This window comes from Leuciscus leuciscus (genome assembly GCF_965113295.1).
Source record: "Leuciscus leuciscus genome assembly, chromosome: 17".
NCBI lineage: Eukaryota > Metazoa > Chordata > Actinopteri > Cypriniformes > Leuciscidae > Leuciscus > Leuciscus leuciscus.
In genome coordinates this window covers 38,563,836-38,580,891 of record NC_138741.1, presented here as the reverse complement: position 1 = coordinate 38,580,891, position 17,056 = coordinate 38,563,836, and the positions used below count along the sequence as shown (strand labels likewise).

At 43.8% G+C, this 17,056-nt stretch overlaps 1 protein-coding gene across 1 annotated transcript; it reads right to left on the bottom strand.

Annotated features, from left to right (window-relative positions):
• Nucleotides 1-13,997: 13,997 nt before the first annotated feature.
• LOC309478991 (uncharacterized protein) lies at nt 13,998-15,695 on the bottom strand (the record flags this gene model as incomplete). Its single annotated transcript, XM_082142838.1, has 7 exons — nt 15,542-15,695; nt 15,301-15,444; nt 14,992-15,211; nt 14,737-14,853; nt 14,511-14,662; nt 14,197-14,400; nt 13,998-14,088 (listed from the first exon to the last, which is right to left on the bottom strand). The coding sequence occupies exons 1-7, from the start codon at nt 15,676-15,678 to the stop codon at nt 13,998-14,000; spliced, it is 1,065 nt and encodes a 354-aa protein (XP_081998964.1). The 5' UTR covers nt 15,679-15,695.
• Between the last annotated feature and the right edge of the window lie 1,361 nt (nt 15,696-17,056).

The following is a 17,056-nucleotide window of genomic DNA, read 5'->3' as shown; positions in this document are numbered from 1 at the left end:
CGGCGGCTCGCATACAGAGATGGCTGGCCGTTTTACACACATTGTCCCGGTGGCTTTGGACGGGGAACATATTGTGCGAGGGGGTGCAGTGTTTGTCAGTATGTGTGAGCGCTAGGGGCGGGCACAAGACTTACACACAGCGAGTGACCGGTAGTGAGGGGCCGTGTAACAGAACGGGCAGTGAGTAGGTGTGGGCACGGGGCTGTGGACACGTGACCTACATTCAATACTCAAGCGGCTTTTGTCCGCTTTATGAGAGTGGGTTCTGATAGAGACACAGAGTTTATAGTGCTTGTGTGTAGGGGTGAGCACAGAAACGTGGGCACATTTTCTACACTTGAAACACATGCAGCGTGAGCCGGATCATCAGAATTGTACTCCTATGAGATTTCTCTGGGGTGCCGTGAAGACGGTGTTTGGGTGCAGGAGAGCGGGTTGTACAACGCGCTCGTTGGCTGCAAAATACACATCTGCAGTCGCCTTTTCAGGGGACTGACGGAGCGAAATGCTTTGACGGCTCATATGCTCACAAAAACATAATGTGTATTAGCTGTCAGAGCCCGGATTCGAACACGGGTCTCTGGCGCGAAAGCCTAGTGTTCTGCCACAGGGGGAGTTCACATAAGCATCCAGTAAGCGCAAGCATATAAAAGAGTGTCATGTTTTGTGTCAGCGTTCGTTTTGCAGGCGTGCGTGTGTTAAAACAGGCTCGTTTACTGCAATATTAGTATTTCCAGCCACCTGAACTTAGAGGGGGCTGAGAAATGTGTGAGAATTGGAGGTTGGTCCGGCCTCAGCGGGACTCAAAACACTCTCTCTTCCTCCTTTCGCCAGTGAGTGAGGCATTTTAGAGGCGGGTTCGCTTTCTGAAGTTAGAAAGTTGGCTGCGAGCTCGAAATGAACAGCATAATTTTTATTTGCTGTCAGAGCCCGGATTTGAACACGGGTCTCTGGCGCGAAAGCCTAGTGTTCTGCCACTGTGCCACAGGCTAAATCCATCAGCCGCTCTATGGCAGCCCTGGTGGCCACTGAGAGGCATCTGTGGCTCAACTTAAGTGACATAAAGGACAAAGAAAAACATGTTCTTTTAGATGCACCAGTATCCACGTAAGGGTTATTTGGAGACGCAGTTAATAGTGCTGTAGCGAAGTCACAAGAAGCTTCAAAACAGGCAGCTGCACTTCAGAATCTTCTCCCCCGCCGTTCTTTCTATGAGGCTGCTGAGCGGGAGCAGTCTAAAAAGAGCGCTGAGCACCGCGCCGCTCAGAAACAGAGCGTTTCCTCCCGTGCTCCCCCACAAAAATCTCGGGGACACGGAGGGCGCTCTCAAACCCAGCAGTCTTCGAGGGGTAAAACGGATCTGCGGACCGTTATTACCGCCAAGAAGGCTGCTGGGAAAAAGTCCTGACGTCCGAGGACCCAGGACAAATGAGGGTAGTCCCCCCCCCGAAGCAGAGCGGTTAACACCTCATTTTACGGTGCCCGTCTCTCTTCGGTGCCCTCAGGGGACCGTTCTGCCAACCCTGCCACCTCCGGTGTTACAGGGCGCAGCGGTCTCCGGCGAGCACATATCTCAAGGTCCACCCGGAAACGTAGTGGCCTCGGGATGCCCGCCCCCTCTGAGGAGGGTGCTAGAGCAGTCTGTTTGGTCGTTCCCTGCCGGTGTGCCGTTACAGGGCGACGAACCGACTACTCAACAGCAGGAGAAAAATACGGTGCCGTCTCTCTTCGGTGCCCTCAGGGGACCGTTCTGCCAACCCTGCCGCCTCCGGTGTTACAGGGCGCAGCGGTCTCCGGCGAGCACATATCTCAAGGTCCACCCGGAAACGTAGTGGCCTCGGGATGCCCGCCCCCTCTGAGGAGGGTGCTGGAGCAGTCTGTTTGGTCGTTCCCTGCCGGTGCGCCGTTACAGGGCGACGAACCGACTACTCAACAGCAACAAAATCCAGAAACCAGTCTCGAGAGACTGGTACCTCTAGTAGAATATTTGACAGCGTGGAAGCTACTGTCAAATGTTTCTCGTTGGGTCCTGCAGACCGTGGAAAAAGGGTATTAGATACAATTCTATTAACGCCCACCGCGGTTTATGGGGGTCCTGCCCACAGTGGTGGGCCCCGAGCAGGTTCTGGTTGTGGAACATGAAGTAAACACTCTGTTAGAGAAAGGGGCCATAGAATATGTACCCCCCTCCAACAGGGAAACCGGGTTTTACAGCCGGTACTTCATAGTTCCAAAAAAGGACGGGGGATTGCGTCCCATTTTAGATCTTCGAGTTCTGTACGAGTACATGCAGCTCAAGTTCAAAATGTTAACCTTGAGACAAATCGTGCCACAGATCAGGTCCGAGGACTGGTTTGTCACGATAGACCTCAAGGACGCATATTTCCATCCGTCCGTGTCATTGGAAGTTCCTGAGGTTTGCTTTCGGGGGCAAAGCATACCAATATCGAGTTCTTCCATTCGGCCTGGCTTTATCACCCCGCACTTTCACCAAATGCGTGGATGCAGCTCTGGCGCCTCTGCGCCTCCGGGTTATTCGCATCACGAACTACATCAACGATTGGTTGATTTTAGCTCAGTCGCATTAGATGGCGGTTCAACATCGAGATGTTGTTCTCGCCCATATGAAAGAGTTGGGGTTACGGCTGAACGCCAAGAAGAGTGTGCTTTCTCCATTTTAGAGGACCACTTTTTTAGGCGTGGTTTGGGATTCAGTGTCGATGCAGGCGCGCCTGTCATCGCCACGCTTCGATTCCATCCTGGCAGCTGTGAGAAGTGTAAAGCTAGGCCAGCTACTCACTGTCAAACAGTTCCAGAGACTGTTGGGTCTCATGGCAGCAGCTTCCAACGGGATACCTTTTGGACTGCTGCACATGAGGCCCCTGCAGTGGTGGCTCAGGACCAGAGGGTTTTTCCCCGAGGGGCAACCCATTTCGCACAATCAAGGTCACGCGGTGATGCCTACGTGCCTTGGTTATGTGGAAGAAACCTTGGTTCCTGTCCCAGGGCCCAGTGCTGGGAGCTCCTTGTCGTCGCAAACTGCTAACGACGGATGCTTCCCTCACGGGTTGGGGAGCGATCCTGAGGGTCGCTCATCTCAAGGTCTGTGGGAAGACCATCATCGTTCCTGGCATTCTATAGCCTAGAGATGTTAGCTGTCTTCCGGGCTCTGAGGAGCTTTATCACAGGTCTCAGGGGACACCATGTGTAGTACATACGGACAACACGTCGGTAGTCGCCTATATCAAGGGGGTTTGCGCTGGCATGCCATATCCTCTTGTGGTCCCAGGGGAAGTTGCTGTCACTCAAGGCAGCCTACATCCCCGGGGTCCAGAATATAGGAGCAGACACTCTGTCGAGACAGGGGCCGAGGCCCGGGGAATGGTGGCTCCACCCCCGAGGTGGTGGAGCTGATATGGAAATTATAAGTGGATCTGTTTGCGTCTCGAGAGACGTCTCACTGTCCACTTTGGTTCTCCTTCACGCATCCAGCTCCTCTGGGACTGGATGCTATGGTACAGACGTGGCCGAGGCTACGTCTGTACGCCTTTCCCCCAGTTGCTCTGCTCCCGGGAGTTCTGGAAAGAGTTCGCAGGGACCGGGTCCATCTACTTCTTATAGCCCCGCGCTGGCCGGGCAGAGTATGGTTTCCCGATATTGTGTCCCTCCTCGACGGGCATCCTCTGGAGTTACCCGTCAGGAGGGACCTTCTGTCCCAGGCAGAGGGCTCGATATTTCACCCTCGGCCAGAACTGTGGAACCTGTGGGCTTGGCCTCTGAGGGGGCCCAGCTCATAGAGTCAGGTCTCTCAACCGAGGTTGTTGAGACCATTCTACAGTCCAGAGCTCCCTCCACGAGGAAACTTTATGCCCTGAAGTGGAGAGTATTCACTTCTTGGTGTAGTGACCGTCGGTTGGACCCAGTCCACTGCCCAATTGGTACAGTGCTGGAGTTCCTGCAGGAACGGTTCACTGCAGGTCTGACCCCGTCCACTTTAAAGGTCTATGTGGCGGCCATAGGTGCTTACCACAGTCCTTTGGGTGGAATGTCTGTGGGGAAAGACCCCTTGGTATCTCGTTTCCTTCGTGGCACTTGGAGGTCCTCCTCCCTTTCGAAATCGGACCAGGAGGCGAATAATTTGCTTTGCCCTGTTCGGGCGTTAGACGCGTATGTCCACAGAGCTGCCCTGTGGCGTGAAAGTGACTTTTGCTCCCCTAACAAGGGAGGTCCAGTGTCTAAGCAAAGGATGAGCAAGTGGGTGGTTGAGACTATCTCACTGGCTTATGAGGCGGCTGGACAGCCTTCTCCTTTGGCTGTCCGGTCGCTCTCTACTAGGAGTATGGCGGCCTCTAAGGCCCTTATATCAGGAGTATCGTTACAGGACGTCTGTGATGCGGCAGGCTGGTCCTCACCGCACACCTTCGTCAGGTTCTACTCTCTGGACTTAGACTCTACTCCAGGGTCTCATGTTTTGTCTTCTTAGTGCTGCTCACATGATTACACACAGGACAGACATTTGTAGCTATGGAGGCGTTGGTATAGACGTTCCCATAGCGTCATTTCGACGCAACGCGAGTTCCCTTGAAAGGGAACGCCTCGGTTACGACTGTAACCTCGGTTCCCTGAAGAGGGAACGAGCGTTGCGTCGCCTTGCCATATCTCCTTCATGCCTGTCAGCGCGACTTCAGACTTTACGAAGCTTTCGTTTTCTGTTTCGGGCCGGCTTTTATAGCTTCCTGGTACGTGACGTCACCCGCCTCTGACGTTCCGCCACACCATTGGACTGATTTTACATGTGCTTCAAGACGTCATCACGCAAAGCGTTCCCATAGCGTCATTTCGACGCAACGCTCGTTACCTCTTCAGGGAACCGAGGTTACAGTCGTAACCGAGGCGGTCAGTCTCTTCCTGGTAAGTGTTGTAAGAGGGTGGAGTTTATGATCACATGTGGTTCAAACAACAACATCAGGATTTCTTCAGATTAAATTTTAACAACTTCCATTAAAACTTTCTCAGGTATAATGCTATAAATTAAAACATTGAATCAAACACTAAAGAACAATGAAAAACATAAATATTGACAATAAAAAAAATACACTTTATTTGTGTGTTTTATTTATTGCTCTTTATTTTCACATAGAATATTTGTTCAAGTATCCAATGACTTTGAGTTTTGACTTTGAGTTTTGTTAATCCTTTCGTTATTGAAACCATTTTGTAACTCTTCATCATCATCATTGGACTAAAGTGTTACATGTTAATTCACAGCTTCTCTTCTTTTGCAGATTTTACAGTTATGCTGTGTTTTTACAGAAATCCTTAATTTACAGGCACAACATTTACTGAAAATATTATTATTTTTACAATGTGGATACAAGTACTTAAATACTGTTATAAAGTTTTTGGTGGTCAACAATAAAGTGCTTCAAATGAACCATCATGTCCAGAGTGAGACGAGGAAAAACTACAACGTCATTATTTGAAGAAAAACAACAACAACAAAAAAACTCCAGTTTTTGTGTCCTGGAGGAACAATGTCAGCAAACAACAGTGTGGTGTTTCATACGACACAACATCTGAATAGAATTTAAATAACCTTTGTGGGACGGTTTTACACTCTAAAAATCAACAATCAATTAAACGTCATAGAAAGCAAATCCTGTTCTGATATAATGAAAAAGAAAGATATAAAGAGAAGATTATGCATTATATCAAATGAGGAGTTATTGCAAACATACAAATCCTCAATGTATTAAAGTCCCCCTGTATTCAGTAATTGTATCCCTTATAACTCATCTTTGATCACCAAAATTACATATTTAAAAGTTTTTTTAAACGTTCTTTGGAAAAAAAGCCGTATTTCTTCATGTCTTACAATATCTTGAATGTAACTTGACACTATGAATATGCAAATGAGCCCCGCTTCCACTCACTCACTCAGCTCAGAGATCCACTGGTTGACGATCACACGTTGATCTGATTGGTTACAAGGTAGTTTGTGACGTCAGAAACAACCGATTTCAAAGCGTGTTTTTGAGACTGTCTTTGGTTCACTGCAGTTTTAAGGAGAAAATACTCAGCAATGCTGTCGACTTATGAATTTACACATGGATTGTCTTAAAGCATATTCACAAGTTCACACTTACAAATAAGTCAGATAGAATAAATGGTATGCGTATTTGGTGTACTGTCCGAGGAGAGGGCTCCGGGCTCGGTATTTAGCGAATACCCAAAAACTTGTGGAGTGCAAAGCTTATAGTGTGCCAATCGTTGGGAGGGGGTTTGTCGCTGGATCGGGAGGGCTTCTTGCATCATTGGACTAGAGTTTCTTTGTCATTGCATCAGATTGGTGGGCCTCACAGGTGTTTGGCTGGGGATGGTCGTATGGCGTGAGCTCCTGTGGAAGCGCAGGAGAATAGCATAACTGCTGCAGTTGAAGCAAGCTGCTGTGGCAGTGGACCAAACTTGCTTTTCAAATTGCTTTCCAACTATCCAATGGGCAATTTTGGACAGAGATGTGAGGGCAGAAGAGAACACTGCTGCGGCAGTGCAGCCAGTTTGGTTGGAGTAACAGAGCTTCTGCAGGAGCGGAGGAGATGACACTGCTGCGACAGTGGACCAAACTTGCTTTTCAACTGTCCAAAAGGCAAGTTGGACGAACAGCTGGGCTCCTGCGGGAGTGGAAGAGATAACGTTGCTGCGGCAGTGGATCAAGTTTGGACGAGGTAACAAGTTTGGGTGAAGTAGATGATGCTGCAGTGGAAAAGATTTGTTTCCGACTTGCTTTCTAACTAACCACTGAGCAAGTTGGATTGAGAACAAGCTCCAGTTGGAGAGGAGGAGATGCTGCTGCGGCAGTGGAAACCAAACTTGCTATCGACTTGCTTTCCAAACTATGCAAAAGGGGAATTTGGATGGAGGGCTGAGCTCCTGCGGGAGCAGAAGAGATGGTACTGCTATGGCAGTGAAGCCTGATGTGTCATATTTTGCAGTGTTAACAATGCACTAATGTTAAGATTGCACCCCTGTCTTAATATTTTACATAAGTACCCTTTTCTGCTTTTTTACAGCAATTCTGGAGAAAATGGGTCTGCTGGGCAGGGTAACTCCCATTCAGGCAAAAAATAAATAAAATAAAAACAATAATAATTTTGTACAAAGTAAGAAAGTTTATACACACGTCTTTGGTTTGTCCTCATGGATGAGGTGTTGGGACAGAGGCATTGCACCAACCCCCCGTCCTCATTGCCTCAATCCCTGAGGACACACCAGGGCAGAGTTCAGCAGTGGGTGCCCAGTCTGCCCACGGTGAGGAGGAGCAGGGGGCAGCACCAGCACCAGCACCCGCACCAGCAGCAGCAGGAGCACGAAGGCGGCGAGACAGTGAAGACATGCAACTACAGAGAGAGGCAGAGGCGAGGAGAGTATAGGGAGAGGATGGACAGGCTGTTTTCTCTTCTTGAGAGAATGATTGAAAAATATATAATTTTTCTATATATTCTTGTTTAACTTTTTTTCACTTATTTTTTTAAAAGGAAAGAAAAATTCTGTACATTATTTATTTTGAAGCAACTTTAAATGTGTAAATAAAAGATAATTAATTGTTCTGGACATTGTTTATTTTTGTAATGACGGTCATAATTTCTGCATGAAACAAATTCTTCTATACCTTTTTTTTTTTCAAATAAAATAGTTAAATTAAAATAATTTGTTCTATTGGCTACGTAAAAGTACTTTTTCCAACTATTTACAACATACCTTAAACATATCAAAATCAACAAACATTTAAATTTACAGTACATAAAATAAGAAAAAATGATGTAGACTTGTATTGAGCTGAGCAGGGAGACCCTGGTGGTGCCGCTGGACCGGGATGGGCTCCACAATAGAGACCCTGGTAAGGCCTCCTGCTGGTGGGACATCATCTGGGGTGGTCTCCAGAGTGTTTGATTGCATATTTCCACTATCCACTAAGTTGTCTACCAACAGGTTTGCAGGGCAGTGAGTTGAGTGAGTTGTAGTGAGTGTGTGTGAGTAAGTGAGTTTGTGTGTGTTTGTAGTGAGTGTGTGTGAGTGAGTGTGTGTGTGTGAGTTTGTGTGTGTGTGTGTGTGTAGTGAGTGTGTGTGTGTGTGTGTGTGTGTGTGTGTGTGTGTGTGTGTGTGTGTGTGTGTGTGTGTGTGTGTGTGTGTGTGTGTGTGTGTGTGTGTGTGTGTGTGCATGCGTGTGTGTGTAACGGGAGTAATGGAGGTCACAGCTCACGGAAAGAAGCAGTTTCTCAGTCTGTGTGTTTTCATAGCCATGTACAATTAATTAATTATAAGTGTTTCACTGATTTTTACTGTCAGAACACCATAGTTATACAAATGAACTAAATGCATTTATTTCCATTGAAATGGATGGAAAGCTACAGAAAAGGATTGGGCTTAAACGATTCTTTATCCTGTGGCTTCCTCTAGTGGAAAATATTGTCTATGGATCCGTGCACACTATGGCCCTGTCCCAAATGGCACATATGCACTTTCAGTCTTGTGGACTTACAATGGCTGCCGCGTGCGCGTGTCCGTTAAGTCCACAAGACCGTAAGGTGTCTTATTTGTCATTCTAGGTTTCAGAAGGGTGCTTGCGAGCAATGGTGTGATGTGCCTTTCCATCCAGACACACAGGCATTACCAGGTTGGAAGGGATGGACAACAGAAGGTGTATTTCTGAACCCATATACTTGATCTGCCACATTTATTTGCAGTTGGCTGCAAAAAATGAAGTCAAGGCCTCGAACAACTCCATATGCAAAGGCTTTGGCTGGAAGCACAGCTGCAGGAATGTTGATAACACTTCCATGAAGATCAATATCTAAAAAAGTCCAATCAAGAGGTGACTGGGATTCCCCATTGGCTAAACACAAAGGACCCTGGGTCCAAGGCCTAAGACCTTGTTTTGAACTATTCAGTTCAGCCCAAAGACCTTCATGTAGTGAGGAATAGCTGGCTCCTGTATCAAGAATAGCTTTTCCAAACCGACCGAGACTATTTCTGGGCACAATAAGTTGCAGTGGAACAGCCATTGGACTGTCTCATTCAACTGTCTTGAACTCTGAGAAATGTCTTTCTTGTGAGCTTGATTGGAGGTCACTGCCGATGCAAAGGATTTACTGGAATGTCTACTGGTTTGTGAATTATCAGATCTTTGCTTGTTGTTTTGTTTGACAAATTGAGGAGAGGCAGAAGTATATTGTATATTGCCAAATTACCTACTGTTTTTTGACAAACAGGTCGTGTGGTGATTTAACTGCCGCCTGAATCCACATCTCTGAGTTTACAAGAAGAGATTCAAAATTCACTGTTTAAATCCTTGATTGAGTTGATCACTGCCGAGCACCGTACATGACATACACTTTTATTACTAAAATGCTGGAAAGTATTTACAAGAACAATATTTCATCGCAGCTCCACCTCAGCGAACAAAAATGGGAAAGTGAAGAAAGCACGTAAACATTTGAAATGGTTATTATGGTAGCAATATATGATACAAATTTTAAATATGTAGGTTAGGCTATTGAAGTTTGGATTATTTTTTTTTATAATACCCTCAGTCCTAATAAATGCAATTTCAACTATTTCTGAAGTGCTTTTTGTATAAAGAAAACTGCTTTCTCACACAACGCAGTGAAGCAGCCCCTGCACAAGAGAATAATTGATTCTTTAGCCGTCGATATCAGCAGATTCAGCAGCATCGCCACGGACAGCACCGGGTAACATCACACGTAAGAAGGAATACCTTTCCTAAGGTATGGTTCAGGGAACACGCCTAGACATGGTATACCTTTAGTTAAATTATACCTTAAGAGTCTTCGTAGCGCGCTAAGAGACAACGTTATCGGGAAACGCAGCCTTGGTCTCCCGTAGGTAGGGAAGGTTAGTCTGATGTGATCAGTTTTGGAAGCTGGAGTAAAACCAGAAACTGCAGGTATTACTGTTGGACTGCTTTGTGGAAAGGATGATGCTGGCAGAGTTATTTGCTTGAATCTGTCGTGTTTCCCTCCATTTCACTTGTGAGTTGCAGCGATTAAATTCACTTTCCCACTTACATCCATTTTTGTAGACAAGATTTTTAACATTGAAGAACAGTCACACAAGCATTTGACCAGTTCAAAATGTTTTTCGTCAAAAATTTTCTGTGCATCTTGTAGCTCGTCTTGAAATTCAATTTGTATCCGTTTAATTATAAATCCAAGTTCATACACAACTTTGGCATGGTCCACTTCACTTGCAATCACAGTTTTATTGGCTTTCAAGATGGTGTCCATTTCATGGTCAAACTTGTTTCAAATTTTGATTCTAGATTAAATCGACTATGTTGTACTTGTTTGGCCAGCTCATTTAAAACTGTATCTTGTTTCTGTTGCAGTTCGTCCAGATGGTCATGGTTCTGATCAGTGAGCCATCCCAAATCCCTTCCAGGGGTAGGAAGCACAAACGGAAGCTCAGACTGAACAGAGTCAGTAGACTCAGTAGACAAATCAACACATGTATCGTCACAGTGAGCGCTAAGGCTCATTGTTGGCCTTCTGCTTCGAATTCATTTCGCTCTCTCACCCTTTTAGGACTTCCGCGGGTACCCATGGGTCATTTAACGTGCTTGCGCTGTGATGCAAGGGTGAGCGGCGTACAGAATTGCTAAAATCTCACATAAACCAGCGACTCACGTCTTCAGGCCCGTATCTGGACGCTCGCTTCAGATTCCTTTTGCTCTCTCACTCTTTTGGGATTCCCTCATGTACCCGTGGGTGCATTAACGTGCTTGCGCTGTGACACAAGGGTGCGCGGTGTATTTGGATTTTATGGGATTGTGGTAATAATTGGATAATAATTGCAACTAATGTTTGCAATTATTATGTGCAAACATTAATTTGCACATAATTGTTTTAACATTATGTAAAACATTAGATGTTTTAATTGGTAATAATTGCATACCTAACTGGCCATTCTTTTTATTCTTTATTTTAATTGGTAATAATTGCATACCTAACTGGCCATTCTTTTTATTCTTTATTTTAATTGGTAATAATTGCATACCTAACTGGCCATTCTTTTTATTCTTTATTTTAATTGGTAATAATTGCATACCTAACTGGCCATTCTTTTTATTCTTTATTTTAATTGGTAATAATTGCATACCTACCTGGCCATTCTTTTTATTCTTTTATTTTAAAAGGGACAATGCACATTTTCTTTATTAGTCTTCAGATTAACATTTTCTTAATTTTCAGCAGACTGATCCTGACTAAAGTCATCAGAGATGTTTTACTGATATGTTGCATAGTTTATTTTAAAGTATAAAAAAAAAACTTTTTAAGTTATTTTGTAGGTTTATATTATTTTCTTTTTAAATTTACAATGTGTTTTTATTAGTAGATGTGTGTGGAAAAACAAAGAGGGCCTGCATGACTAGGCATACACAGAACAAGTATTAGGCCGCCACCACCAGCTTTTGTTGTTTTAATGACCATACATATTTAGTTTTTGGTCTTATTTTGGGGATACATACAGAAAACACAGGAAATGTGTACACAAAATGTAAAAAAGAAGAAGCATTTCTTCCAATTACTCAAAGAAGAATTTTAAGCTAGAGGTTTAAGCTAGTGCTCTGTTGTAAGGGGAACACACTAAATACTTGCTACTTTGGTCTATAGAAGATGTATTTTTTTCTGTTTTTAATACAAATATCCTGTATTTTCTGCATATATTCTAATAAATACATTGATAAATGATTTTTATATATATTTTTTTTTTATCTGTGTTTGTGATGCACAAATAAAAGTAAATCGTTTCTGAAATAAGCTACTTAAGAACATAGCAAATAGCAAATAAATTGTTAAAAATAAAGGATTAATAAAGGTGTTCAAACATGTTTATTCATTAAACTTGTTCCTCAAAGTATAAAGCCCAAAGTTCATGGAGATATTGACTCCGGAGCCAAGCTCTTAAAAATGACAAAGTCCAAAAAGTTGCAGTGGGCTCAAAGCTCCATGCTATCAGACCTCCCTGGCCAGCCCAGGGAGAGTGGCCCGTCCTGGGTCAGAGTCAGATTTGCCTGCCACCCCTGGAGCTCCCTTTGAACAGTTAGAAAATATTTTGTAAAATCACTTGTAATCAGAGATGTTTTACTGATATGTTGTGTAGTTTATTTTAAAGTATAAAAATATTTCATTACTTTTCTTTTTAAGTTATTTTGTAGGTTTAAATGTGATCAGGTTAGTATTTGTGTGTGTTTAAACAACCAGGGCCTGCAAAACTATGCATGTCCTCCGGGTGGCGTTGTGGGTCTTGAATTTCAAAGACCATGAAGGGAGTGGGGGGATGTTTGAATTAGCATTTTCTCTGTGTGTGTGTGTGTGTGTGTGTGTGTGTGTGTGTGTGTGTGTGTGTGTGTGTGTGTGTGTGTGTGTGTGTGTGTGTTCTAGGGTTAAATGCATATGTAGAAAGACAAAAAAATGTCCAGGGTGCTCAGGGAGTTCAAAAAAGTGTTTGAAGGTGCTCTTTGGGGTCGGGAATTCAAATAAATGTAGGAAAGAGAAGATCCAAGGCACTCTTCTTCAAAGTTATTTAAAAAGCCTTTATTTAACTGGCTATATCATGGTAGAACATTTAAAAGACATGAAAAAAAACAACAAAAAAAAACATGCGTAGCGGCACAAACAGCCTTCTTCAGGGTATAAAATACATATATTATGTATTTTACTTTACAGTTGTGTACAGTGGTTACATTGCTTATCTTTTTAAAGTTACAATGTGTTTTTATTAGTAGATGTGTGTGGAAAAACAAAGAGGGCGTGCATGACTAGGCATACATATTCACAATGAGAATAAATGTATTTCACAAATGATCCTTCTTGTCAATTTTTGTTTATTTACTTTATACTAATTTGTGTAAGAAAAAGCTATATTTCGGTTTTGAAAGTCATTAGTGTTAATTTGGAAAAGGAGTTTTGTGATGTATTTGTGCTGACGTCGTGACGTCATTGCCGTTTAGCTCAAAATAAGCTTTAATTTGATACAGAACAAATTAAATTAACTTAAGATTTGGCTGATTTAGACTCCCAGAGAGGAGGAGGCACTATCCAGGACCGCGGTGTTAGGCGCTCCAGGCCGGGACTAAAGCCCCTGGCTCACCCTGGACGCCCACCTACGAGCGCATACAGTTTGAATGACGGTGACCCACTGCAAACGGTTTTAAAGACCGTAACTCGGCGAAGGCAGATCCTATCGACACCAAGTTTAGAACGGGACGAGACCTTTCCAACGAGCCCAAGCACCGCCTCGGGGGCCCCGGGGGCTCGAGATACAGCCCCCCGAATGCGGAAAACCCCCCGAAAGTGTAAAATTATTAGAACCATTTAAACTACAGTGGGTTACCATTGTGGAGAAGAGTTGAGCATTTTGTTTGCTATAAAATAAATAAATTATCAAAATCTGGCACTGACTGGTATAATTTTTAAACTGCTGGTGGGGAAAATGTTAATAATTTGACTTTATTTATACTGAATAATTGCACTGGTACTAATAAAAGAAAAATGAAATTAAACAATAGTTTAAGGGAAATTGTATTTTATTAACAAGATTAATCAAAGGTTCCATTACAACAAAACATAGAGAAGAGAACTATATACAATAACAAAACTAAAGCAGAAATAACAAATAAATAGTTAAAAATAAATGTGTTTTTCCAGTTTAACTCAATATTCTCACCACTGCCTCCAAAGCCCTTCTCGTGCACCACAAGCTTGTAGGCAGAAAAATGCAGCGGCTTTGTGAAAAAAATGGTCAACACACAGCGCTGGAAAGGACTGATTGTGCAGGACGTCCCAGGGAAAGGGCCTGGTGTCTTCACCGACAGGTCCTTTATACAGGGCGAGGTAGTCTGTGACGGACGGCAGGTCAGCCGAGAAGAGGGCAAGGGAATCTATGCCTCGACCGCTAACGCTCCCACTGCCCCAGTGTTAGGGAAGCCTGTGGAGCATTACAAAACATGCATATGGATCCCTGCGTGCCCTTTGTGGAGGACTGCTCGTGGACGCACCAGACCCATGTCTACAAGATCAATGAATAAAAAATAAAGAAAGTGCCAATGAATGACTGCTTTGAGTAGCAACATTACAAATAATAATCATCTCGTTCATTAGATTTCATATTGCTTACCGTGTTTTTCCAGCAATTTGCTCAACCAGACGCTGCACCAGCAATGCGTCTGTAGGAGTTCTCATGCGGTAGTGCTTCTCGGCTGTTTCCGGAGTGTGTCCCAACAGCCGAGCCACGGCATTCCTCTCCACCTCCGGCAGGTTCTGTGCAGCCGTCTCAAAGGCCATCCGGGCGTCACCGCTGCTCACTGCTGGAATGCTGTATCTAGAACACAGGGCAACATTAGAATGCAAAATAACAAGCGGACCATGTGCACATTTGTGTACTTTAGATTGAGTAAAAAGATTATTCAGATATGCATAAATGGCACTTACTTGGCATGGAGTCTTTTTAGGTCATTACAGGGGTTGTGGATCGGCCTCCCCGTGCTAGAAACAAAAAAATGGCCCCCTGCCGTCGCGTCGTCCCCTGACCTGAGACCCTGGAGCATCACCGGCCGAATCTGGTCAAAGTACAGGCCAAACCACTGGGAAAAAGAAAAAAATACATTTAAAAACACACACAAACACAGTTATAATGTCATTTTGAATACAAACGTACATGTTCCTGATCAACGGTCAGAGGAACTTCGGCGACTTGTGATGCAGCCATTTTGTGCTCCTTTACCGCCACACACGAGCCGTTCTGTATGCGGGTTCTCCCCTGCCATTCCTCAACCTGCAAACACACAGTTGTGCACATTCGATGACAGGTGTCACTAATAATCAAAAGGTACACACACATCTGTGAACCACAAGAGATCAGGAGGCATTGATGAAATAAAATAAATAAAAAAGGTTACTAAAATACACTTACAGTCATGTTGGTAACAACACCGGGCCGCTGGAGGAGCTGGAGCATGACAATCGCCTCCAAATAATAGAGGACCAGCAGGCGGTCATTCTTGTCGAGGGCCTCCCCGGAAACGGCTTCTGGACCCTGGAGTTTCCCCATAACCGTCAGGAAATCCATATGAGCCACATCGAGGATTACCACACAGTCTGCCGGCAGCTTCTCTTTTCCGTAACCATGGTACCTGAGTAATAAAATAGTAATGATGAGCTCACCTGTGATTTCCGTTTAATAGATAAAAAAAGGAGTGAAAAAAATCATTTAAAAACATACCGTTTTTGTGTCAACTCTTTGTTGACTTTCTTCGACACACCAGCCCGTATGCGGTCCAAAGGACTGATAAAGTCTTTACAATCACTGAAGAGACTTTTGTCCTCGGTGTGGATGCTGGTGGAAGTAATGATGTACTTCATGAACCTTAAAGAGAGAGAAAGAAATGGTTGTTACAGCCAGAAGACCGATAAGTATCAGTTGACAGTTACATGATGTGTTTGTTACGTTACACAGTCCTGACCTCTTGAGACTTTTCCAGTAGTTGAGCACTGTCTGCTTGGAGAGTTGAGTGTGTGTGAGTACATTAAAATACTCTCGCACCTTCTCCACCTCTCTAACAAACAACAGGCTCGGCTCATTTGGGTCCATGAAATACATGAACCTGGAGACGGATTCCACCTGTAATTATACATTACACATTAAAATCTGCAGGGCTGAATGTAAAACAGGTTAATATGTGACCACAACACACAGTTTATGGATAAGAACCAAACCACACTTTGGCAACACTTTATTTAACAGTTAGTTCCATAGTAATGACAGTAAATTATGCATAATTAAATGCAAATAAACCTCAACCAAATCCTACCCTAATACTATAGTAAGTACACGTATTACTTAATATTACACTACACTGTAACAATGACACCTTAAAATAAAGTGTAACCTATTTTTTCTTAAAATGTATTTATTTATTTTTACATGTTATTTTTTTTAACAAAAATGTAGAGGGACTTCAAAAGAAACTGCAGTGCACAACACAATCTATGCTCAATACAATATACTGTCTATAAGGGCAGACCTGACACATAAAATAATGCAGTTTCTGTAATTTCAGCTGATGATAGTGTTTTTTTTGTCATTGTGTTATGATTGACTAAATGTTCCTGTTGGAAGAGAACATGTGTTAGTGTTTTGAAAAATTGTTTGATTTTGAAACATGTTTGCAGTGTTTTGTTAGTCATAGTGTATTGTGTTAGGCCCCGTCCACACTACTGCGTTTTCGTTTAGAAACGGAGACCTTTTGCTACGTTTGCACATCCCGTCCACACTAAAACGGCAAAAACGGAGACCCAAAACGGAGAAGTTTAGAAACGCTGCCGACCCGTTTTTCGTTTTGAATCTCCGGAGGGCGTTTTAGTCTGGACGGGTCAAAACGGAGGACTTTAGAAACGATGACGTAGTAGAGGCTCACGCTCGGCTCTATGATTGGGTGTCATCAGTCATGGCGTATAGCTTTGCTAGCAGCTGTTGTGCAAGTAAATTCTGCATTTTACAATGCTATAACTGCCTACATGCGCCGGAGGCAAGCTATCATTCGAGCGATCTGTGACAATTCCCGTGTGCAGCGGCGGTATCGACCGTACATGGAGCGTCGTTTTTGGGTTAACCCGGGAAGAACCAGCGCATGGTGGGATCATTTTATCAATGAAGTTGTGTTTACACCAGCACGCACATGCCCAGTGTTGGTGAATGGTCACGTGATCCGCGTTTTCAGTCGTTTTAATGTGGACGGAGATCAATTCTAATACGCAGCTAAAACGCTGGTGTGGACGGAGATCGTATTCGTTTTAATTCTCCGTTTCTAAACTAAAACGCAGTAGTGTGGACGGGGCCTTAGTGTATTATTGTATTTTGAAAATTAGTTTTGGAGTTTAGTTTACAATGTGTGATTTTGAGCATGAAATTAACCGTTTTGCCAATTGTGTGTTATAGGTGTGTTGGTGTGTTAAGAGTTTAGGAAACTTGTTAAATG